The sequence below is a fragment of the Dendropsophus ebraccatus genome, chromosome 9 (assembly GCF_027789765.1).
Source record: "Dendropsophus ebraccatus isolate aDenEbr1 chromosome 9, aDenEbr1.pat, whole genome shotgun sequence".
NCBI classification, from domain to species: Eukaryota; Metazoa; Chordata; class Amphibia; order Anura; family Hylidae; genus Dendropsophus; species Dendropsophus ebraccatus.
In genome coordinates this window covers 117464666-117488819 of record NC_091462.1, presented here as the reverse complement: position 1 = coordinate 117488819, position 24154 = coordinate 117464666, and the positions used below count along the sequence as shown (strand labels likewise).

Here is a 24154-nt window from a genome sequence, read left to right as displayed (position 1 = left end):
ACGAGGTGATGGAGGAAGATGATGAGGTGTCTTAATAATGGCCCCAAATGAGCCTAGAAGGCCAAAGTGCTGTGACCTCCATTAGTTGTTGGTGCAGTTGCGCCTCTCCCAGAAGAAAGTTTATCCAATGAGCAGTGAGGTACATATTCTGCCCTTGTCCATAGTTAGAACTCCAAATGTCTGCGCCAAGGTGTACCCGATTAGAGACACAGAGACGCAAGTTACCAACCTTCCCCTCCAGGTAGCTGTGCAGAGCGGGAGTCGCCTTATTGGCCAAAGAATGATGACTTGCCACTCTCCATCTTGGTTGGGAACAAGCCAACAGGTCAATCATGTACTGATCAGATCAGCTCCCAAAATAAATAAATAATAAATATATGTATTGTGTAGTTTTGTGTATGATGTCTTGTTTAGTTGTATTTTATTTGCATATATTTGTTTTGGGTAGTATTGGGTTATGAACAATGCAACTGGGCCAGGGAGTTCACTTTTAGTTATATAGGTATATTGTATATAGTAGTGTATAGAGATCAGTAATATGTTATGTTCTGGATATATTTGGTATAGAGATTGTATAGGTTGTTACTGGGGAGGAATGAGTGTGGGGACAGAATGGATTTACCCTCGTACCCTCATAGTATATGTTTATTTTTGTATTTATTTATTGTTATACTTAGAAATAAATGGCAATATACTTAGCCACTATCCATTTATCATCTTTGCCGTAGGGTGGGTGCTAGCGTAGTGCTGTCTTATGGTGATGGCTTCAGACAGTGACTGTTGTCTCAGTAGTGGTGGTGTTTTCCCACTGGTTCCCATGAGGGAGGCAGAGGTAGATGTTCTTGGCCTCCGGTTTCCAAGGGAGGCTGCTGACCCCTGACTTGCAGAGAAGGGGCTGGGCGATGGTAGCTGCAGCTGTTGGTAGTTACAGGCAAAAAGTGGCACGGGGGTCCTGGTTCTTCCAGGCAATGGGGCGGTGGCATTCCATGTGCTGCCACATAGAAGTTATATCTGGGTTTGAATCCAGATCCACAGCCAGTGATTGGCTGAGCGGTCTGCCAGTTTAGACAGGCCGCTCCGAAGCTGCAGCGGCACGGGACCGGGAGGAAGAGAAGACCTGCAGCTGGACAGGTAATCCATGAAACAAGGGCTGCAAGGACATCGGTAACTATGTCCCTGCAGCCCTCGGTGAACGATTGTCGAGCCGTGGAATAGGCCCAGTAAACGAGCGCCAATCTAGCAGATCGGCACTCGTTTTCATCGCTGATCGGGCCGTGGTCGGCCTGTGGAATACCACCCTAAGCAGAACTCCTTTATTACCTGCGAGGTTTCCGTCTCTGGAGGAGAGGAATCTGTTCCCGGGATGAGGTATTAGGAAGGATCTCAGTGACTGATTTCTTAGACTGTTAATCATCTTCTCACGTTGTCTTCTCCTCTCTAGCTTCTAGAAAACAAATACAAGATACAGTGTGAATAAAACAATGTTATCTAAACCAAGCAGCTAAAACTGAACAATGTACAATTAAAGACATTAGAAAAATACATTACATAACGCTTCACTGATAGCAAATAAGGCTGGGTTCACACTACGTATATTTCAGTCAGTATTTGTTCCTCATAGCAACCGAAAGCAGGAGTGGATTGAAAACACAGAAAGGCTCTGTTCACACAATGTTGTAATTGAGTGGATGGCCGCCATTTAATGGTAAATATTTGCTGTTATTTTAAAACAACGGCCGTTGTATTGAAATAATGTCCGTTATTTACTGTTATATGGCGGCCATCCACTCAATTTCAACATTGTGTAAACATAGCCTTTCAGTGTTTTCAATCCACTCCTGATCTGTTGCCGTTGCTCCATGGAATAGGAGGCTGCAGACCGCCGCTATCTTCTATGACCCAAGCAGCCCCCCGCACCTCTCCACGACCCCCCCCCCCAGCTCTCACCCGCTCACTGCCGCCACGTGTAATAGCGGTGCCAGCGAGTAGAGAACGAGGAGCAGATGAGCGCTGAGCGCTCCTCTCACTTGCCCCGTGTAATAGGGGCTTTAGTTTCCCTGATGAAGTTAGACTCCTAGTTGGTACAAACCATACGGGACAGACTCCGTACAAAAACAGGGGGAGATGGTGGAGATTTCTGGGAATCACACTGGGAAACACAATCTTAGCTTTAGATGAAAATGCACAATACAACCAGCAAGGTGGTTTATATTGGTTTAGAGCTTGTTAGAAACATAAAGTAGGGATGTTCCTGCCGCCAGGGCTAGAGGTCACAGACACGGCGGTATAGTTAGTACGTACAGTACAGGACAATCTCCAGGTGCTTCTGCGGTCACACAACTACTAAGATGAAGCTGACCTCTTGCAGGTACGCCGAGCACCCAGCAGGGTACAGGACATCAAGTCTTATTAGTACAATAAGTAGAGGGGCGTTCATACAGGCACGGACACGGGTATACCAAGTACAGACGAAGAAGAACAAACTCCATTTCCTTTTTGGTAATGCAGACAATAGGGATAGATGGTGGAGGGTATCGCAGTCTATGACTGAATAGGAGTCCTCACTGCTGGGTCTATACAGCACGGTTACTCCCAACAACTTTTCTCCCAAACCAACAGGTTTTCGGTGTCCAATAAGGATCAGCCTGATGTCACTGTGCTTCTAGCATATCAGGATGTCTCCATCCTAGCGGCCCCCCATTATAGCTGCCCGGCAGTGCTCCACTTATACAGGCTGCTGCCACTTATACAGGCCGGCTCCGATGTTGCACAGCACCTCTACCTCCCCCTCTGCTTTCAGTCTCATCCTGTGTGGTCCTCCCCTCCTATGACACCGGCGGACTTTCCTTGCGGGGGCCTCGCTCATGGCTCCGGATAGCTCACATCATGCACAGCCTTCCCCCTCCTGACCACAGCTGCTTCATAAATGTCTCCTTATGAATATAACATATACATATATATTTTCCTGTGTCTTGTCCCATCTGTGTCAACTAATAATAATAATAATAATAATAATAATAATACTCCTCATTCTTATAGTATATTGTACAGTTTATACAGTGAACGTCTCTTACCCTTATTTCGCGGCTTAGGTAGTCCTGTCCGGCTTCTCTTCCACAGTTACCAGGATCATTATAGTCTCGCACCAGGAGGTCTAGCATCTGTCATATAACAATAGAAGAGAATGTTATAAAATAAATCATTCCAGAGAATCTATGGTAGATAATCCCTACAGCGTGTACTATACCAATAGGATACAGGAAGAGATATTCCCATCTCCGCTTGTATCCATAGGAAAGAGGAGAACAGGAAGATTGTGGGGAACGCTCTATTAGTGGACAATCACAATACCAAATACCCCCAAGTCACTTACTTAAAGCGGCACTATCAGCAGGTTCAGTCTTATGAACGTGCTGATATGCCGCAGTAGATCATTACCTGATGACTGCAGGGCTGCTACAAAATCTTCTCTTCTGCCCCGCATTCGATTGATAGCTCCTAATTGCCCCTATGCTAATGAGGGGTTTAGGAGCATTTGGGGCATCACCCTAAGTGCCGAGCACCAGCTTGACAGGCCCAGTCCGCCTCCCCCCATGCCGCCCCCTCCATTGCTGCTCACTATGCATACATGAATGTGCATAGTGGGCGGCACAGAACAACTCCTTGGCTCGCCCGGAGCAACCCCCTCCAGTGCTGCCTAGCCCGCCCCCCTCCCGTGCCGCTACGCGAAGCAACCCCCTCCAGTGCTGCCGAGCCCGCCCCCCTCCCGTGCCGCTACGCGAAGCAACCCCCTCCAGTGCTGCCGAGCCCGCCCCCCTCCCGTGCCGCTACGCGAAGCAACCCCCTCCAGTGCTGCCGAGCCCGCCCCCCCCTCCCGTGCCGCTACGCGAAGCAACCCCCTCCAGTGCTGCCTAGCCCACCCCCCTCCCGTGCCGCTACGCGAAGCAACCCCCTCCAGTGCTGCTGAGCCCGCCCCCCTCCCGTGCCGCTACGCGAAGCAACCCCCTCCAGTGCTGCCGAGCCCGCCCCCCTCCCGTGCTGCTACGCGAAGCAACCCCCTCCAGTGCTGCCTAGCCCGCCCCCCTCCCGTGCCGCTACGCGAAGCAACCCCCTCCAGTGCTGCCGAGCCCGCCCCCCTCCCGTGCTGCTACGCGAAGCAACCCCCTCCAGTGCTGCCGAGCCCGCCCCCCTCCCGTGCCGCTACGCGAAGCAACCCCCTCCAGTGCTGCCGAGCCCGCCCCCCCCTCCCGTGCCGCTACGCGAAGCAACCCCCTCCAGTGCTGCCGAGCCCGCCCCCCTCCCGTGCCGCTACGCGAAGCAACCCCCTCCAGTGCTGCCGAGCCCGCCCCCCTCCCGTGCCGCTACGCGAAGCAACCCCCTCCAGTGCTGCCTAGCCCGCCCCCCTCCTGTGCCGCTACGCGAAGCAACCCCCTCCAGTGCTGCCGAGCCCGCCCCCCTCCCGTGCTGCTACGCGAAGCAACCCCCTCCAGTGCTGCCGAGCCCGCCCCCCTCCCGTGCCGCTACGCGAAGCAACCCCCTCCAGTGCTGCCGAGCCCGCCCCCCCCTCCCGTGCCGCTACGCGAAGCAACCCCCTCCAGTGCTGCCGAGCCCGCCCCCCTCCCGTGCCGCTACGCGAAGCAACCCCCTCCAGTGCTGCCGAGCCCGCCCCCCTCCCGTGCCGCTACGCGAAGCAACCCCCTCCAGTGCTGCCGAGCCCGCCCCCCCCTCCCGTGCCGCTACGCGAAGCAACCCCCTCCAGTGCTGCCTAGCCCGCCCCCCTCCCGTGCTGCTACGCAAAGCAACCCCCTCCCATGCTGCCTAGCCCGCCCCCTCCTCCGCCGTTCAGCTGACAGCTGATCAGGAGCCCAGGAAAGTATGCTGCTCATTGCCACAGTAGAGCAGCATACTTTCCTGGGCTCCTGATTGGCTGACAGCTGAAAGGCACAGGAGGGGGGCGGACTAGGCAGCACGGGAGGGGGTTGCTCTGTGCCGCCCACTATGCATATTCATGTATGCATAGTAAGCGGCATGGGGCGAGGCACACTGGGCGTGTCAAGCTGGTGCTCAGCACTTAGGGCGACGCCCCAAATGCTCCTAAACCCCTCATTAGCATTGGGGCAATTAGGAGCTATCGTTTGAATGCGAGGCAGAAGAGAAGATTTAGTAGCAGCCCTGCAATCATCAGGTAATGATCTACTGCGGCATATCAGCACGTTCATACGGCTGAACCTGCTGATAGTGCCGCTTTAAATAGAGAGGCAAAGCTGTTCTCATCTACTCTATAACAATTTACCCTGATAGAATCCCTGAACTTGAATATTCCCCAACTCAACAAACCCCACTGGCACTGCCCATCTGGAAACTCCGGCAAATGTCAGATGATTTTGTCCAGTCTTGAGCTTACTTGTACAATCTCCTCTCTCCTGATCACACTCCCTTCCTTACACACCCAACATAGGAGTCTAGAAGTAATGGTGTCACATGACTGTCATTCGTAGAGAATCCCACTTACCATAAAGCAAAAATGACCTCTATAAAGTTAGTTTTGTACAATGCAAAGGGTTGGAATTCCCCCAACAAGAGGCACATGTCCTGTCTCGTATAAAATTAGATAAAGCATCTATAGTATTATTTCCAGAAACACATTTTAAACACGGCCATATCCCTGAGCTCCCACTAACTTTTATTCTCAGTGGTTTCATATCTGCAGCAAAAACTCATCCACAAAAGGCATCACCATAGGAATCCACAAAGATGTCCCCTTCCAACATTAGGCCTCGACAGCTCAACTGACAATGCAGTGTTATGTCTGAACAGTAGCTTAAGCCCTGTTGCCAAATATTTTGGTGGATACATTGTAGATATAGATTGTATAGGTTGTTAGTGGAGAGTTTGGGGATGGACTTATCGGTGGAAGTTCTTGATCTTCTGCTTCCAAGTGAGGCTGCTGACCCCTGACCTGCAGAGATGGGGCTGTGCGATGGTAGCTGCAGCTGTTGGTGATTATGGGCAAGAAGTGGCGCGAGGTCCCGGTTCTTTCTTACAGGCAGTCAGGTGGTGGCGTTCTGGGTGCTGCCGCATAGGCGTTGTATCTGGGTTTAAACCCAAACCCGACCCACTTTATGGTCACAGATGCTACTGATAGCAGTGGATCGTTCTTTGTAGAAACCTAGACTGTTCTTGAGCCCCACTGATGCCTTGGGGTACCCCTCATCTGGCTTTGCCTTCCTGACCACCAGTCAGGTGACTAGCTGATTGTGTAGCCCTCCTCCTGCCTCTGGAACCACGAGCTGTGGATGGAACGTGATGCTGGCTTGGTGGAACAAATCCTTCTTCATCCCCCGAAGATGATGATGACATCTGGGAACCGAGATTTCATGTAGGGTCTGCGCCAGCATCATTGTAGTCTGGAACAAAGTTATCCTCTCCTAACCTCTCTTCCTCCAGTGGCATGTGGTACGATCCTATACTTTTGTGTTAGCTGCCCCTCCCTTGCTCTTCTGGCTGCCTTGGGGCCTATAAACCAGTGGAGTCTCAATTCTTCTGAGACTGAGGGCCGGCTGAGACTCTGGGGGGAGTGCTAGGCTTGACAGAAGCTCTCTTACTGATGGGCCTTTAAAGCCGAATTGCTGCTGAGACATGACAGGAGACAGGATAGAGGAAATGTCCTGCCCTTGGCAGGAATTGGTGTTGGCACTACTACCTGAGGACCCTTCTGATGATGCTGGCTCTGGGATTGACTACTGACTGCCGTGGAGCGTGAACTGAAAGAACTTTTCCACAACACCAGCCTGGCTAATATTCACCTGACCACTGGGTCTTACTGGGAGCTGCAACCTTCATCCAAGCCCGTTGGGATCACCACTACCACAACCCCTGAGCCATTCCTCAAGACTGTGAACAATAATGGCCGTCATTGGAACTGGTAACAGACAGTAGCTCACACTGGGCCACTATACGTCTACATTAAAATCCAAATAAAATCAATTGAAATGGAAATTAAATTGTCACTTATAATGGTGCCACTTAAACTAACGGGATACAAAGGAGACCTCACAAGGGGAGGTGAAAGGGCACTTAAAGGGGGATTGGAACATGTTAAATGGTTAACTAGAACAATGCTGTTCCACCGTCGTCCACTGCTGTCCATGGCGGAAATTGGATGATTGACATTTTTTTTTAAATTGTCATTTTTCAATTTATAATAGTCACAGTATTGCAGCTACTATAATTTGGCTTTTTAATTGAAATTTGTTTGCATTCAATTTGCGAATCTTAACAAGTTTGACACAAAATTTGTGATCCTTGTGAAACTAATTTTTGGCTCCCACGCTCATCTCTATGGATGATCATTTTGTGTATATATATATATATATATATATATATAGTCACATTTAACGTTAAACAACAAAAAAAAGATAATACCTTAAATCGTGTCATGGCGCCTCCTGCTGGCCCTGCTGTTGGGGGGATACAGTCCTGGATGAGGTCATATATCTGGGAGATGAAAAATGAAAAAGACACATTCATCTCTATAATTCCATTCAGATGTCCATGACCCCCATCAGTGTACTCCCTGCCCTACAGCCCAGATACTTGGCAGTTCTTATGTACATCCTTCTAGGTTCGGCCATCATTATTCTTCTAAGTGTTGGTATTAAAGTGACCCCCTATTCATCCCGGCAGAGACTGGACAATTATCCATCATCTAGAATCCCATAGTCTATTGGTAGGTGATAAGAATTATATTACTGATGGACGTACTAAAGAATAAGGAGACGTGACCCCAATATCTCTAATTTCTACCACTAGATCCTCTGTCTCCTGCCCCATTATCTAAGACCCGGAAGACAATCAGGTTTTGGAGGTTTTTATAGCAATAATGTAAATAATAACTATTAGAATCTGATACCCTAAAAATATACAGATGTGTCCAATCCGTCATGTGATCAGCAGCCGTGACCTTAGTGTGATCGGCAGCCGTGACCTTAGTGTGATCGGCAGCCGTGACCTCAGTGTGATCGGCAGCCGTTACCTCAGTGTGATCGGCAGCTGTGACCTCAGTGTGATCGGCAGCCGTGACCTCAGTGTGATCGGCAGCCGTGACCTCAGTGTGATCGGCAGCCGTGACCTCAGTGTGATCGGCAGCCGTGACCTCAGTGTGATCGGCAGCCGTGACCTCAGTGTGATCGGCAGCCGTGACCTCAGTGTGATCGGCAGCCGTGACCTCAGTGTGATCGGCAGCCGTGACCTCAGTGTGATCGGCAGCCGTGACCTCAGTGTGATCGGCAGCCGTGACCTCAGTGTGATCGCCAGCCGTGACCTCAGTGTGATCGGCAGCCGTGACCTCAGTGTGATCGGCAGCCGTGACCTCAGTGTGATCGGCAGCCGTGACCTCAGTGTGATCGGCAGCCGTGACCTCAGTGTGATCGGCAGCCGTTACCTCAGTGTGATCGGCAGCCGTTACCTCAGTGTGATCGCCAGCCGTGACCTCAGTGTGATCGCCAGCCGTGACCTCTGCGTGATCGGCAGCCGTGACCTTAGTGTGATCGGCAGCCATGACCTCCATATACAGGGCAGCACATGACATGGACCTGATAGAATATGAACATCACAATCTCATCGTACCTCAAGAAGATCCAACTCTGTTCTTTTGAGACTTTTATTAATATTGAAAATCTAGAAAATAAAAATGTAAAAAGAAAAACATGTAATATTATGGTAGACGGCAGAAATGGCGACCTTCTAGCATGGGCGTTGTGTATTTCACCAGAGTGTCAGGGGTAAAGTTCTAGCATGTTGGCTGCTTGACGATAGCTGGGATACACACAGGGGGTGCAGCTAAGAAAGGGACCATAATACAATGGGAAGTAAACAAATAAGAAAGGACACAAATGTAGATGAAGGGTTGGAAAGAATACAGAATACAGAATGACCAACACATATTGAAGGGGTTTGCCGGACAGTGACTACCACAATCAGGAGATGAAGAGTCCAAGATACTAAGAAGCCCCTTTATCTACAATAAGAATCTGACATATATGACGGTAAAATCCTATAGACAGTACCTGGTAGGAGCTGAGGAACATGGACAGGGCAGATAACTTATGGCTGGTCTCAGGGTTGAGTTCTAGATCCAGTGACCCCTCTGTGTCCAGGACAAAGACGGCCATCTGCAAGAAGATCACAGTCTCTGTAATTCCAGTAAGTGAAACATTGTCCTTTAACCCTACTTAGGTCTTGGTTTTATACCAGTAGTCTGACTTTCTTTATGTTCTCCGATTACAGACCGGCAAGAACATGTCACTGATTCTGCTCTTTTGCCCGTCTCCAGGCTGAAAGTTATCCATATGCAGCTTGCCAATGGGCTACAGGCCGCCCTTCTACGCTGTCACGCGTCCTTCTTCAGGATAAATGTAGGAGCCGCCATTCAGCGAACTGAACACAGACACATTGTAGAGAGAGATAGGTAGAGGCAGAGAGAGGCAGAGTCCTCAGAGGGCCCGTGCCCCAAATGTTTTAGGACCCAGGCCCCGCACGAATGCATCATCATCATAATGGCTCCGGATGTGGCTGGGAAGGGGGGGTCGCAGTTCATAGCTCTGCCCAGGGGCCCGTAATGCTGTTAGGACGGCCCTGAGTATAAGGGGTTACTAATTATTGGTTCTATCCCAGTATACTTATTATCTATAACTATATAGTATTATAACAACAGCGCTATTATTTTATTTTTTACTTATGTTTTTGGGTCTGTACATATTATATGTATCCGTCTATTTATTACATTTGGAAGAAAAACTTCCGTAGAGCCTAATATATCCATTAAAGGACGACATGGAGAGAGAGTGAACCAGGGGACCTGCACGTGGTACACCGGGCTATTATGGTTTCATCAAATTATATACCGACACCCTGACGGTTTTTAGAATAGGCCTGGTGGCACTAGTCTTATATTTTATTCAATCATGTTAAAATACAGCAGAGCTATGTGTGCTGTGTGGCCCAGTAGATTGACGCGTTTCGCGCATGCGCGCTTAGTCATAATCTGGTGAATGATGTGCAAGTGTGAGTTTAAAAACAAGTTGAGGCCAATGGGAGTATTCCCAGTGCTAGCACTAGCAGGTGGGATGGGTGCATGTAGTTAATGTGTTAACCCTGTGTTAGCATCACTTCAGGTATTAGGCGGCTGGTAACATTATGATATGTTATATATAGTAAAATATGTATAAAAATATGTATACTACATGTGTAATGCCGCGATTTCCCTGATGGAGACAATGAGAAAGGATATGATGATCTAAAGAGCTGTGTATGCTGTGAATTGGCGTGGAGTGGGTAAACTCAGAAAAACGCCTGTAAATGAATGATATGTGGTGTGAACATGGTTGTATGTTCATAGTGGTGCGATGCGTATTAAGCTGGTAATCAGCCTATATGAACGCCTGAATGATAAGGTTATATGGTGCTGCAAGTATCTGTATGCAGACATAAATAAATCTTGCACTAGAAATGCATACAATAATTATTAACCAGAAACAAAGGAGTAGTGATGAATATTAATAAAAATCAAAAATCAGCGAGTCAGAGAATAATTCATGCCTGATAAATATTAAATGGGATAATAAAAAAATGAATGAAATGAGTGAAATGAAATAAAATAAGAATTAAATTAATGAATAGACTATAGTAATGCATATGAGGTGTGATACCCAAGCTGTAAATAATAATAACCAAAACTCCATTAATGAAAAAAAAAAAAAAAAAAATTTCTTTTGGGGATAACGATATCTGAATAATCTATGGAGGAGCTATGAATTATTGTGTTCGGCTGATGAATGGAAAAAAATAATATATAAGAAAAAAAAAATGAAATGTGAAGGAATATGAAAAAATAATACTGAAAAAATATGAAAAAATAATAATAAGAGTGAAGAAAATTATTATTCGAACTATGAAAAACATTCATACTGTAAATTAGTTCATGTAATGATAAAGAAGGTCATTTTTGTAATTAAGTCCATGTGGAATTCTTGTATCCAATTTAAAAATACATTCCGCTTCTTTATTGAAGAGTTGTCTTGTCCTATCGCCCCCCCGTAAGGGTGCTTCTATGAATTTGATGCCATAAAAAGAAAAATAGGAAATGTCTCTATTGTGAACTTCAATAAAGTGTTTCGCTGCACCCGAGCAGCTGGATTTCGTGTTGTTTTTAATGTCAGTGATATGCTCACTGATTCTCTTCTTTAATTTGCGGGATGTACAGCCAACATACTTAAGGTCGCACCTTCCACATTCAATTATGTACACTACGTGATCTGTTTCACAATTAATGAAGTCTGTGATGCTATATGTTTTGGTGTGATCACTATTGGTGTACTCTTTGATATTTTTACAGTAGTTGCACATGTTACATCGTGACCCATTGCATTTAAAGTTACCTTTTGGTTTGTTTCTTGTTATTGCGGGGGTTTTCAGTGCCGGTAGGGTGCTAGGTGATAAATCATCTCGCAAAGTGCGACCTCTGCGTGCCACGCAGCGCACTCCTTCATCTAATATTTCATTTAGAATAGCATCTTGCCTCAGTATATTTATGTTACGTTGTATCATTTTAGTGATTTCTTGGTATTCCAAGGAAAAGCGCGTGGAGAAAGTTATTGGTGTTGGTGATATTTGTTCTTTTTTCCTTTTTTCTTTTTTTCTTAATAATTCTTCCCAGACACCGCGGAATACAAGGATTTAAACACCAAAATGCAACAAAAAATACAAGAACTTGAAAATTATATCATCTCCGTGAAAAAGAGCAAATTCCAACGCGATAATGAAGACTACTCCGCCAACCAAGTTTATACATGGAAACAATTCCGCCCACCCAGACCACGTCCCATACTAAGAAATAAAAATAAACAACCTCCACTGAAAGGCAATCTACATGTGAGCTTCTCCCAAACTGAATCCGAAAGGTCAGAAGAATCGGACTATGATCAAACATCAGACACAAGTGTGGAAACCGCGGCAGCTCCAAAAAGAAAAACACATAGCTACAAAGGAAGAGGAGAGGGTGCACGGTTAAACCTTAATGACTTCACACCAACAAACTCTCGTACTAGACAAGGACCACCAAACCAACAACAGTATAAGGGACAAACGTCAAAAAACGACAAAGGAGAGGAGGAAGAAAACATCGGAAGAAGAACCAACAACAACAGAAAAACCCCACAGAGGAAGAAACATTAAATATGCAAAAACAACAAAAAAACACCCATGAACCAAACTTAGAAAGTATTATCAATTATTCCATGAAAACACTAACGGAGGAACACATCAAAATTTTGTCCAAGGGACTATCCTTTGTCCCATCAACTCATTTTGACCTGTTTGACACACTTATGGACGTCAACCGTCTAGCTAGAACCCTAACAGTCAAGCGACATTTTTTTGCGGACAAGGAAAACACTAGAACGTCCAAATATGAGGACACTATGCCTAATGAATTTTCTGAGTTAACATTTGGAGAACAGGTTGGATTAGTGGAACTACATAAAATGGAATATGAAAGTGAATCTTTCACTAATGAAAGCATGCATAATATGCCAGCAAATCATTCCAATCCAAACTTCTATCCTTACAAATCCAGGGTCCCCGCTCTAGACGACTTCCAACATGTCATGGAGAGAGACCTTCGCAAATTGTTTGACATAACTAAAACAACATCCGCACATCTAAATGTCACCATCAAAGAAAGAGAAGCCATAAGGGATTTAAAGAATGACAACCAACTAGTCATCAAAATGGCTGACAAGGGGGGGGAAATAGTTCTTTTGGACAGGGATCTATACATTAAACTGGCGTATGAAATATTGGATGACAGCGAGACCTACCGTAAACTAACCAGTGATCCCACCCAACCATTCAAGACCTCCTTGTGCACAGTGGTGGAGGAGGAGGGTGTAGCCTTGGGTATACTCCGGGACGGGGACGTGGCAGGCCTCGTTCCGGAGTGTCCCAGGGTTGCTACCTTCTATGGCCTCCCCAAGGTGCACAAGGAGATCTTCCCCCCACCCCTCCGTCCCATCATTTCAGGGGTAGGCTCCCTAGGGGAAAAGCTTTGTGAATGGGTCGACAATCTGTTACAACCACTGGTCCAGCGAGTACCCGGCTATCTACAAGATAGCGGCTCAGTCAAGGAATTCGAATGGTCCAATGAAAACAAGTGGCTTAGTTGCGATATAACTGCACTGTATTCTTCTATCCCCCATAATCAAGCCCTTGAAGCCCTAGCTTACCATCTATATAGATATAGTAGTTATAGCTGCGAGCTGAGAGAATATATTTTGGAGGTGACAGCCTTTTTGTTAAAACATAATTATTTGTCTTTTAACAGTGAATATTTTTTACAAATTAGGGGCGCCCCCATGGGGGCCAAATTCTCCCCCACTCTAGCTAGGCTATTTGTTGCATGGTGGGAAGAGAGATACATATTCTCATGCACAAATACATTCTCCCCCGCCATACGGTGGTACGGTCGTTTTATCGACGACGTACTCATCGTATGGCAGGAGGAAGATTCCGCTCTCTCAGACTTCCTGCAATATTGTAATGCCAATGACAACAATCTCAGGTTCACCCATTTCACACATCCAACATGTGTCTCCTTCCTGGATATCCAATTAGAGGTGGACAAAAACACAAATATGGTCCATACATCTTTGTATCGCAAGCCCACCGCGGGCAACACGATACTACATGCCCAAAGTAATCACCCCCTGCACACTGTTAAGGCCATACCAGTGGGGGAATTAACTCGAATAAAAAGAGCATGCTCCAAACCAGACATATACTCTAAACAATCTAAGGAAGCCTGTACAAGAATGGAAAGGAGAGGGTATAAGAAATATCATCTGGAAAGGGCTACAAAAATTGTACAAACCAAAAACAGGGAAGAATTATTAAGAAAAAAAGAAAAAAGGAAAAAAGAACAAATATCACCAACACCAATAACTTTCTCCACGCGCTTTTCCTTGGAATACCAAGAAATCACTAAAATGATACAACGTAACATAAATATACTGAGGCAAGATGCTATCCTAAATGAAATATTAGATGAAGGAGTGCGCTGCGTGGCACGCAGAGGTCGCACCTTGCGAGATGATTTATCACCTAGCATCCTACCGGCACTGAAAACCCCCGCAATAACAAGAAACAAACCAAAAGGTAACTTTAAATGCAATGGGTCACGGTGCAATATGTGCAACTATTGTAAAAATATCAAAGAGTACACCAATAGTGATCACACCAAAACATATAGCATCACAGACTTCATTAATTGTGAAACAGATCACGTAGTGTACATAATTGAATGTGGAAGGTGCGACCTTAAGTATGTTGGCTGTACATCTCGCAAATTAAAGAAGAGAATCAGTGAGCATATCACTGACATTAAAAACAAAACGAAATCCAGCTGCTCGGGTGCAGCGAAACACTTTATTGAAGTTCACAATAGAGACATTTCCTATTTTTCTTTTTATGGCATCAAATTCATAGAAGCACCCTTACGGGGGGGCGATAGGACAAGACAACTCTTCAACAAAGAAGCGGAATGTATTTTTAAATTGGATACAAGAATTCCACATGGACTTAATTACAAAAATGACCTTCTTTATCATTACATGAACTAATTTACAGTATGAATGTTTTTCATAGTTCGAATAATAATTTTCTTCACTCTTATTATTATTTTTTCATATTTTTTCAGTATTATTTTTTCATATATTTTTTCATATTCCTTCACATTTCATTTTTTTTTTCTTATATATTATTTTTTTTCCATTCATCAGCCGAACACAATAATTCATAGCTCCTCCATAGATTATTCAGATATCGTTATCCCCAAAAGAAAAATTTTATTTTATTTTATTTTTTTCATTAATGGAGTTTTGGTTATTATTATTTACAGCTTGGGTATCACACCTCATATGCATTACTATAGTCTATTCATTAATTTAATTCTTATTTTATTTCATTTCACTCATTTCATTCATTTTTTTATTATCCCATTTAATATTTATCAGGCATGAATTATTCTCTGACTCGCTAATTTTTGATTTTTATTAATATTCATCACTACTCCTTTGTTTCTGGTTAATAATTATTGTATGCATTTCTAGTGCAAGATTTATTTATGTCTGCATACAGATACTTGCAGCACCATATAACCTTATCATTCAGGCGCTCATATAGGCTGATTACCAGCTTAATACGCATCGCACCACTATGAACATACAACCATGTTCACACCACATATCATTCATTTACAGGCGTTTTTCTGAGTTTACCCACTCCACGTCAATTCACAGCATACACAGCTCTTTAGATCATCATATCCTTTCTCATTGTCTCCATCAGGGAAATCGCGGCATTACACATGTAGTATACATATTTTTATACATATTTTACTATATATAACATATCATAATGTTACCAGCCGCCTAATACCTGAAGTGATGCTAACACAGGGTTAACACATTAACTACATGCACCCATCCCACCTGCTAGTGCTAGCACTGGGAATACTCCCATTGGCCTCAACTTGTTTTTAAACTCACACTTGCACATCATTCACCAGATTATGACTAAGCGCGCATGCGCGAAACGCGTCAATCTACTGGGCCACACAGCACACATAGCTCTGCTGTATTTTAACATGATTGAATAAAATATAAGATTTTTAACTTACCTTGGAGTGCTGGATCCGCACCTTCTTTCCATTCCATTTACCTACTGACGGCTAGCCACCGCCTGGAACCGTGCACCCTCCCTCAATGCATTGAAATCCGAACCATACAACAACAAGGTGAGCTGATCTCCATTTTTTCACTTTCCATTGTTTATCTAGTGGCACTAGTGTCAGCCGTATGTGGGATGTGCGCCGTATCCATTAAAGGAGAAGTCCGTCAGATTATAAAATCCTGCAGCCGGCAGGGGAGAAATTGATTACAAGTACAAACCTATGGCCCTGGGACCCCTGTCCGACTCCGGGATATCCGATGCCGACAACCCGGCTGATGCAATCTTCCCCCGGGTCCGGACGTCATCACAAATTTGGGGGAAATGCCTTCTGACGGGGGTCCTTATGACCGGTCCCATCACTCACTGCAGGCACAGCAAGAGGTAAATTACTACGTGTAATCAATTTCCCGCTGACGCCGGCCGGATTTTATAATCCGCTGGACTTGTTTTTTAATTTTGGTCTGGTGGTTGAGCACCATCTATCTGTACATTCATCCTCAGGCCGGTAGAACGCTCACAATTTCTACAATTTCCCTAATTTACACATTTGAATAACTTTCTGGCACTATTTGAATTTTTTCTTCAGGAGTCAGAGTGCCCCTTTAATCCACTCCAAGTGAGTGCTCCGATGCTGCTGTCATAGAATCCATTTTCTTGCATCTCCTAATAATAGTGATAAGGACTATGTGCTCCTCCTCGTTGTCTCTTACCTTTTCCCCGTTCCTCTCCAGTATGAACGGCCGATCCCATATCCATATTCCCTCGGTTACAACGTCATCTCCGTTTTGCCACTGAAATCCTGTCAGACGTTCATTTTGATCCCCCAGAATGGCCATTCCCCTCTCCTACCGAGAAGACGAGACAGTATTAGGTGTCCTGCAGGTAACATGGGTGATATGGGCCGGGGATGTCCCCTCTCACCTGGTTATACAGAGCTCTCACTATATAATTCATTAGGAAGGATTTCCCACATCTCTTCTCCCCAATCACAGAGATGAGACACAGGGAGTGGTCCGCAATCCGGCTGTCCCCAAAGCATCTCTGTGCCGTCTCTGTATCCAGCCTCAGAGCGCCATTCCTATCCCGGTACACCAGCTGACGCGGAGAACCAGGAACCTGGTGAATGAAGAAGGAGACACTGGGAATAATATAACGTCATACAAAGAAAAAAAATTTATTAGCCTTCTGGTTTGTGCCAGATATATATATATATATATATATATATATATATATATATATATATATATATATAGAAAAACAATCCGAGGACAGCATCTCCTTATAAAGTGCTTATTGCTTTATTGTGCCAGTTTGCAAAGAAAGTGCAACGTTTCAGCTCTATGAGCCTTTATCAAGCATGATATATATATATATACAGTGAGGATGATTGTAGCCACAGTGAGGATGATTGTAGCCACAGCACAGTAATAAATCCTATTTCTTATAATGAAGCGGTTAAACTCGATGGTAATATAAAGTGTATGGTTACTAATGCCAGAAGTCTAGCAGCAAGATGGGGGAGCTAGAGGCCTTGGTTCTGGAGGAGTCCATTGATGTGGTTGGTGTGACTGAGACATGGCTGGACTCCTCACATGACTGGGCTGTCAATATTCAGGGATTTACGTTGTTCAGAAGGGACCGGGTGGGCAGAAGGGGAGGAGGAGTATGTCTGTATGGTATAAGGACAGGGCGGGCAGGAGGAGGAGTATGTCTGTATGGTATAAGGACTGGGTGGGCAGAAGGGGAGGAGGAGTATGTCTGTATGGTATAAGGACTGGGTGGGCAGAAGGGGAGGAGGAGTATGTCTGTATGGTATAAGGACAGGGCGGGCAGGAGGAGGAGTATGTCTGTATGGTATAAGGACAGGGTGGGCAGGAGGAAGAGTATGTCTGTATGGTATAAGGACAGGGTGGGCAGGAGGAAGAGTATGTCTGTATGGTATAAGGACAGGGTGGGCAGGAGGAGGAGTATGTCTGTATGGTATAAGGACAGGGCGGGCAGGAGGAGGAGTATGTCTGTATGGTATAAGGACAGGGTGGGCAGGAGGAGGAGTATGTCTGTATGGTATAAGGACAGGGTGGGCAGGAGGAGGAGTATGTCTGTATGGTATAAGGACAGGGTGGGCAGGAGGAGGAGTATGTCTGTATGGTATAAGGACAGGGTGGGCAGAAGGGGAGGAGGAGTATGTCTGTATGGTATAAGGACAGGGTGGGCAGGAGGAGGAGGAGTCTGTCTGTATGGTATAAGGACAGGGTGGGCAGGAGGAGGAGTATGTCTGTATGGTATAAGGACAGGGTGGGCAGGAGGAGGAGTATGTCTGTATGGTATAAGGACAGGGTGGGCAGAAGGGGAGGAGGAGTATGTCTGTATGGTATAAGGACAGGGTGGGCAGGAGGAGGAGGAGTCTGTCTGTATGGTATAAGGACAGGGTGGGCAGGAGGAGGAGTATGTCTGTATGGTATAAGGACAGGGTGGGCAGGAGGAGGAGTATGTCTGTATGGTATAAGGACAGGGTGGGCAGGAGGAGGAGTATGTCTGTATGGTATAAGGACAGGGTGGGCAGGAGGAGGAGTATGTCTGTATGGTATAAGGACAGGGTGGGCAGAAGGGGAGGAGGAGTATGTCTGTATGTCAGAAATGATATTAAAGTGAGTGTAACAGATGCAATAGTGGGCGATGACTGTGATGATGTGGAAGCATTATGGGTAGAACTACAGAAGGAGGTAAAGAGTGAAAAAATTATTCTTGGTGTAATCTATAGACCCCCCAACATTACTGAGGAGGTAGATGGTCAGCTGAATAGACAAATAGAGCGGGCTGCCCGGGAGGGGACAGTAGTGGTAATGGGGACAACTACCCAGATATAGATTGGGGTCACGGTTCAGCTAAAACCACAAAGGGGGGGAATTTCTTACCCTCCTGCAGGATAATTTTCTGGGCCAGTTTGTGGAGGAGCCGACTAGAAGTGATGGCTGCCGGATCTGGTTATTTCTAACACCGCTGAGCTGGTTGGGGACGTCACTGTCCATGAACACCTGGGGAATAGTGACCACAATATAGTGACTTTTAGCTTAACCCCTTGCCTCCGCAGCCTGTTTTGGCCTTAATGACCAGGCTCATTTTTCAAAATCTGACCTGTCTCACTTTATGCTCTTATAGCTCAGTGATGCTTTAACGTATGCTAGCGATTCTGAGATTGTTTTTTTGTCACATATGGCACTTTATATTAGTGGCAAAATTTGGTCACTACTTTGTGTGTTTTTTGTGAAAAACATCAAAATATCATGAAAAATTTGAAAATTTTGCATTTTATGAACTTCTGAAATTCTCTGCTTCTAAAAAAGGAAGTCATAGCACATAAATTAGTTACTAAATCACATTACCAATATGTCCTCTTTATTCTGGCATAATTTGGGAAACATATTTTACTTTTTTAGGCTGTTATGGGGCTTAGAAATTTATTAGCAAATTATCACATTTTGTGAAAGTTTCCAAAACTGATTTTTTTTTAGGGACCAGTTCTTTTTTTAAGTTGATTTAGGAGGCTTGTATGCTGTAAAACCCCATAAGTGACCCCATTTTGGAAACTAGACACCTTAAAGAATTAATCTAGGGGTATAATGAGCATTTTAACCCTACAGGGGCTGGAGGAAAGTATTCACAATTAGGCCTTAAAGAAATCGAAAATTTTAATTTTCCAATAATATATATGTTTAGATTAAAGTTTCTCCTTTCCAAAAGGAACATGAGAGAATATGCACCCCACAATTTGTAACACAGGTTCTCTTGAGTACAACGGTACCTCATATGTGGGCATAAACCACTGTATGGGCACACAGCAGGGCTCAGAAGGGAAGGAGCGCCAATTAGCATTTTCAGTTCAGATTTTGCTGAAGAAGTTTCTGAGCGCCAGGTGCGTTTGTAGTGCCCCTGTAGTGTCCGCAGAAGAGAACCCCCCCATAAGTCACCCCATTTTGGAAAGTGCACCCCTCAAAGAATTCATCTTGGGGTGTGGTGACCATTTTGACCCCACAGGTATTAGAGGAAAGTATTTAAAATTAGACAGTAAAAATGAAAAACTCGAATTTTTCCAATAATATGTTCGTTTAGTTTAAAATTTCTCAATTTCACAAGGAACATGAGAGAATCCGCACCCCAAAATTTGTAACGCAGGTTCCCCTGAGTAGAACGGTACCCCATATGTGGGCATAAACTACTGTATGGGCACACAGCCGGGCTCAGAAGGAAAGGAGCGCCAATTAGCATTTTCAGTGCAGATTTTTCCGAAGAAGTTTCTGAGCGCCAGGTGCGTTTGCTGAGCCCCTGTAGTGTCCGTAGAAGAGAACCCCCCCAAAAGTCACCCCATTTAGGAAAGTACACCCCTCAAAGAACGCGGTGGTCGGAGGCAACGTGCGGTGGTCGGGGGCAACGTGCGGTGGTCGGGGGCAACGTGCGGTGGTCAGAGGCAATCTGGGGGGAATTACATGTGATTAGGGGCAACCTGGGGTGGTTACAGACAATCTGGGGTGGTTACGGATAAACGGAAGTGCTTATAGGTAATTAGGGGTGAGTACATGTAATTTTGGGTGGTTACGGCAATCTGGAGGGGGTCACTGGCAACGTGTGTGAGTTAGAGGCAACGTGCAGTGGTTACAGGCAACGTGCGGTGGTTATGGGCAACGTGCGGTGGTTAGTGGCAACGTGCGGTGGTTAGTGGCAACGTGCGGTGGTTAGTGGCAACGTGCGGTGGTTAGTGGCAACGTGCGGTGGTTACGGGCAGCGTGCGGTGGTTAGTGGCAATGTGCGGTGGTTATGGGCAATGTGCGGTGATTACGTGCAATCTGGGGCGAATACGGGCAATCTGGGGCGGATATGGGCAACCTGCGGTGGTTACGGGCAATGTGCGGTGGTTAGGGGTAATCTGGGAGTAAACTGCAATTATTACTATAATAAAAAGTGTGTGTTTTATTTTTTTGTATGTTTGTCACTTTTTGTACTTTATACATTAATTTTCACTGTATTACTATGATTACTGTGATATTTTCTATCACAGTAATCATAGTTCAGTGACAGAGACCAAATTGGTCTCTGTCACTTTAAATTTTCAGAGCTAACTGCTTCTGGAGCGCATGCGCACTTCAGAATCAGCCTGGACGTCGAGGAGGACGGAGCTCCAGGATCCGGTGAGTATATGGGGAAGGGGGGGTGACTGGGGGACGGGGGTGACTGGGGGGGTGGGGGGCGACTTGGGGGGGGGCACGGTGACACTTTTTATCCCCTGTCACCAATGATTTATGGTGACAGGGGATAAAAAGTGCCGGGCAGCACTGGGAACAGGCGATCGGCGGTATATAGTATATACCGCCGATCGCCTGCTCCGGGACCACACGGGGGGGTCCCCGATCACTGCCCCATGCTCTCCGCTACCTCCGGTGGCGGAGAGCATGGGGCTTTGATCATTATTTTATATCCATCCCTGCGAACAAACATCGCAGGGATGGGGGCGGCCATCTTGGATCTGATGGCCGCCCGGGTACGGGGATCTGGGGTCTGATCGGGGGGCTGATCTGGGGTCTGAGGGGACATTTTTCATCTCCCCCCACCGTGGATTCACGGTGGGGGGAGATGAAAGCTATCGGCGGCGCCGGTAATGCCCGGTACCGGCGGATCGCCGCTAAAGAGGTAGTAGCGGCGATCCGCCGGTATCGGAGGACGAGGGGAGGTGGGCCGGGGGACACAATGTTAGTGGCGGTGGGGGGAGGCAGCGTTCTGCAGCCTCCCCCCGCCGCCCGATCGGCGGGGGGACACTGAATCTCCCCATAGACGCTGCGGTCGCATTGACCGCGGCGTTTATGGGGTTAACTGCCCGGGGGGGAGCGCGGCTCCCCTCCGGGCAGAGGCAGCGGGAGGATGCTGTGTGACACAGCCTCCTCCTGCTGCCCGATCTCACCTAGGGACAGAGGGGGGAGGCAGGGAAAGCATGACGTCCAGGGACGTCATGATGCATTCTGCCACTGCTTTTCATGACGTCCCTGGACGTCATATTGGGGGAAGGGGTTAAAGTGTAGAAAAGAACAACATGTTGGGAGGGCAAAAAGTTTAATTTTAAAAGGGCCAATTTTCCTGGGTTAAGGGCAGAACTTCAGGGCATAGACTGGGAGCGGCTGCTGTCACATACTGATACTGATAATACATGGGAAATCTGCTAATCTACATTACATAACTGTACTGCCAAATATATTCCTATGGGGAACAAATATAAACGGTTACAATCCAATCCCACATGGCGACAACCGAGGTTAGAAGGGCGATAAATGAGAAAAAAGGGGCATTCAAAAAATATAAATCAGAGGGGTCAGCTGTATACAGTACAGATCAGAGGGGTCAGCTGTATACAGTACAGAGGGGTCAGCTGTATACAGTACAGAGGGGTCAGCTGTATACAGTACAGATCAGAGGGGTCAGCTGTATACAGATCAGAGGGGTCAGCTGTAGCCTTTAAACATTACAAAGAAGTCAACAAAACCTGTAAAAATGTAATAAAAGCAGCAAAAATTCACAATGAAAGGCAGGTAGCTATAGAAAGCAAAAGAAGCCCCCAAAAATTCTTCAAATATATTAATGCCAAAAAACCAAGGTCAGAGCATGTAGGACCCCTAAATAATGGGGACGGGGAGTTAATAACTGGGGATCAGGAGAAAGCTGAGTTACTTAATGGCTTCTTCAGTTCTGTATATACAAAAGAGGATGGAGCTGTGGTGGGTGGGGCCAGTACTGAGGTGGGTGGGCCAGTACTGAGGTGGGTGGGGCCAGTGCAGCTAACACATGTAATGTACTGAACTGGTTTACTATAGATATGGTCCAAGATAAATTAAACAAACTCAATGTAACCAAAGCTCCAGGGCCTGATGGATTACACCCCAGAGTTCTTAGGGAACTCAGTTCTGTAATTTCACTACCCTTGTATGAAATATTCCGTGATTCTTTGCTTACTGGTATTGTGCCGAGGGACTGGCGTAAGGCAAATGTAATGCCGATCTTCAAAAAGGGCTCTCGAACTTCTCCAGGTAACTATAGACCCGTAAGCTTAACGTCCATTGTGGGGAAACTATTTGAGGGGCTTATAAGGGACTACATCCAGGAATATGTAGTGGCAAATAGTATTATAAGTGATAACCAGCATGGTTTTACTAAGGACAGAAGCTGTCAAACCAACCTAATATGTTTCTATGAAGAGGTAAGTAGAAGCCTGGATGGCGGCGCGGCTGTGGATATCGTGTACCTGGATGGCGGCGCGGCTGTGGATATCGTGTACCTGGATTTTGCAAAAGCATTTGACACAGTTCCTCATGGACGTCTGATGGGTAATTTAAAGTCTATCGGTTTGGAAAATTTAATGTGTAACTGGATTGAAAACTGGCTTAATAATCGTACCCAGAGAGTGGTGGTCAATGATTCCTACTCCGAATGGTCCCCGGTAATAAGTGGTGTACCCCAAGGGTCAGTACTCGGCCCTCTTCTGTTTAACTTGTTTATTATTGATATTGAGAATGGAATTAACAGCAATGTTTCTATCTTTGCAGATGACACCAAGCTTTGTAGTACAGTACAGTCTATGGAGGATGTGCAGATGTTACAGGCTTTGTAGTACAGTACAGTCTATGGAGGATGTGCAGATGTTACAGGCTTTGTAGTACAGTACAGTCTATGGAGGATGTGCAGATGACACCAAGCTTTGTAGTACAGTACAGTCTATGGAGGATGTGCAGATGTTACAGGCTTTGTAGTACAGTACAGTCTATGGAGGATGTGCAGATGTTACAGGCTTTGTAGTACAGTACAGTCTATGGAGGATGGGCAGATGTTACAGGCTTTGTAGTACAGTACAGTCTATGGAGGATGTGCAGATGTTACAGGCTTTGTAGTACAGTACAGTCTATGGAGGATGTGCAGATGTTACAGGCTGTGTAGTACAGTACAGTCTATGGAGGATGTGCAGATGTTACAGGCTTTGTAGTACAGTACAGTCTATGGAGGATGTGCAGATGTTACAGGATGACTTAGACACACTGAGTGTTTGGGCGTCCACTTGGCAAATGAGGTTCAATGTGGATAAATGTAAAGTTATGCACCTGGGTACTAATAACCTGCAGCATCATATGTCCTGGGGGGAGTAATAACCTGCAGCATCATATGTCCTGGGGGGAGTAATAACCTGCAGCATCATATGTCCTGGGGGGAGTAATAACCTGCAGCATCATATGTCCTGGGGGGAGTAATAACCTGCAGCATTATATGTCCTGGGGGGAGTAATAACCTGCAGCATCCTATGTCCTGGGGGGAGTAATAACCTGCAGCATCATATGTC

At 46.0% G+C, this 24154-nt stretch overlaps 1 protein-coding gene across 1 annotated transcript in view; it reads right to left on the bottom strand.

Moving 5' to 3' along the window:
* LOC138801905 (RING finger protein 112-like) overlaps nucleotides 1-18815 on the bottom strand; it is a 41410-nt gene extending 22595 nt beyond the window's left edge. Inside the window, exons 1-8 of the mRNA XM_069985001.1 lie at nucleotides 18702-18815; nucleotides 16708-16902; nucleotides 16497-16631; nucleotides 9069-9173; nucleotides 8629-8679; nucleotides 7426-7497; nucleotides 3075-3161; nucleotides 1321-1444 (exon numbers count right to left, since the gene is read on the bottom strand). Coding sequence (XP_069841102.1) covers nucleotides 1321-1444; nucleotides 3075-3161; nucleotides 7426-7497; nucleotides 8629-8679; nucleotides 9069-9173; nucleotides 16497-16631; nucleotides 16708-16902; nucleotides 18702-18815 — 883 coding nt within the window. The remainder of the gene's footprint in view (nucleotides 1-1320; nucleotides 1445-3074; nucleotides 3162-7425; nucleotides 7498-8628; nucleotides 8680-9068; nucleotides 9174-16496; nucleotides 16632-16707; nucleotides 16903-18701) is intronic.
* Nucleotides 18816-24154: the final 5339 nt, after the last annotated feature.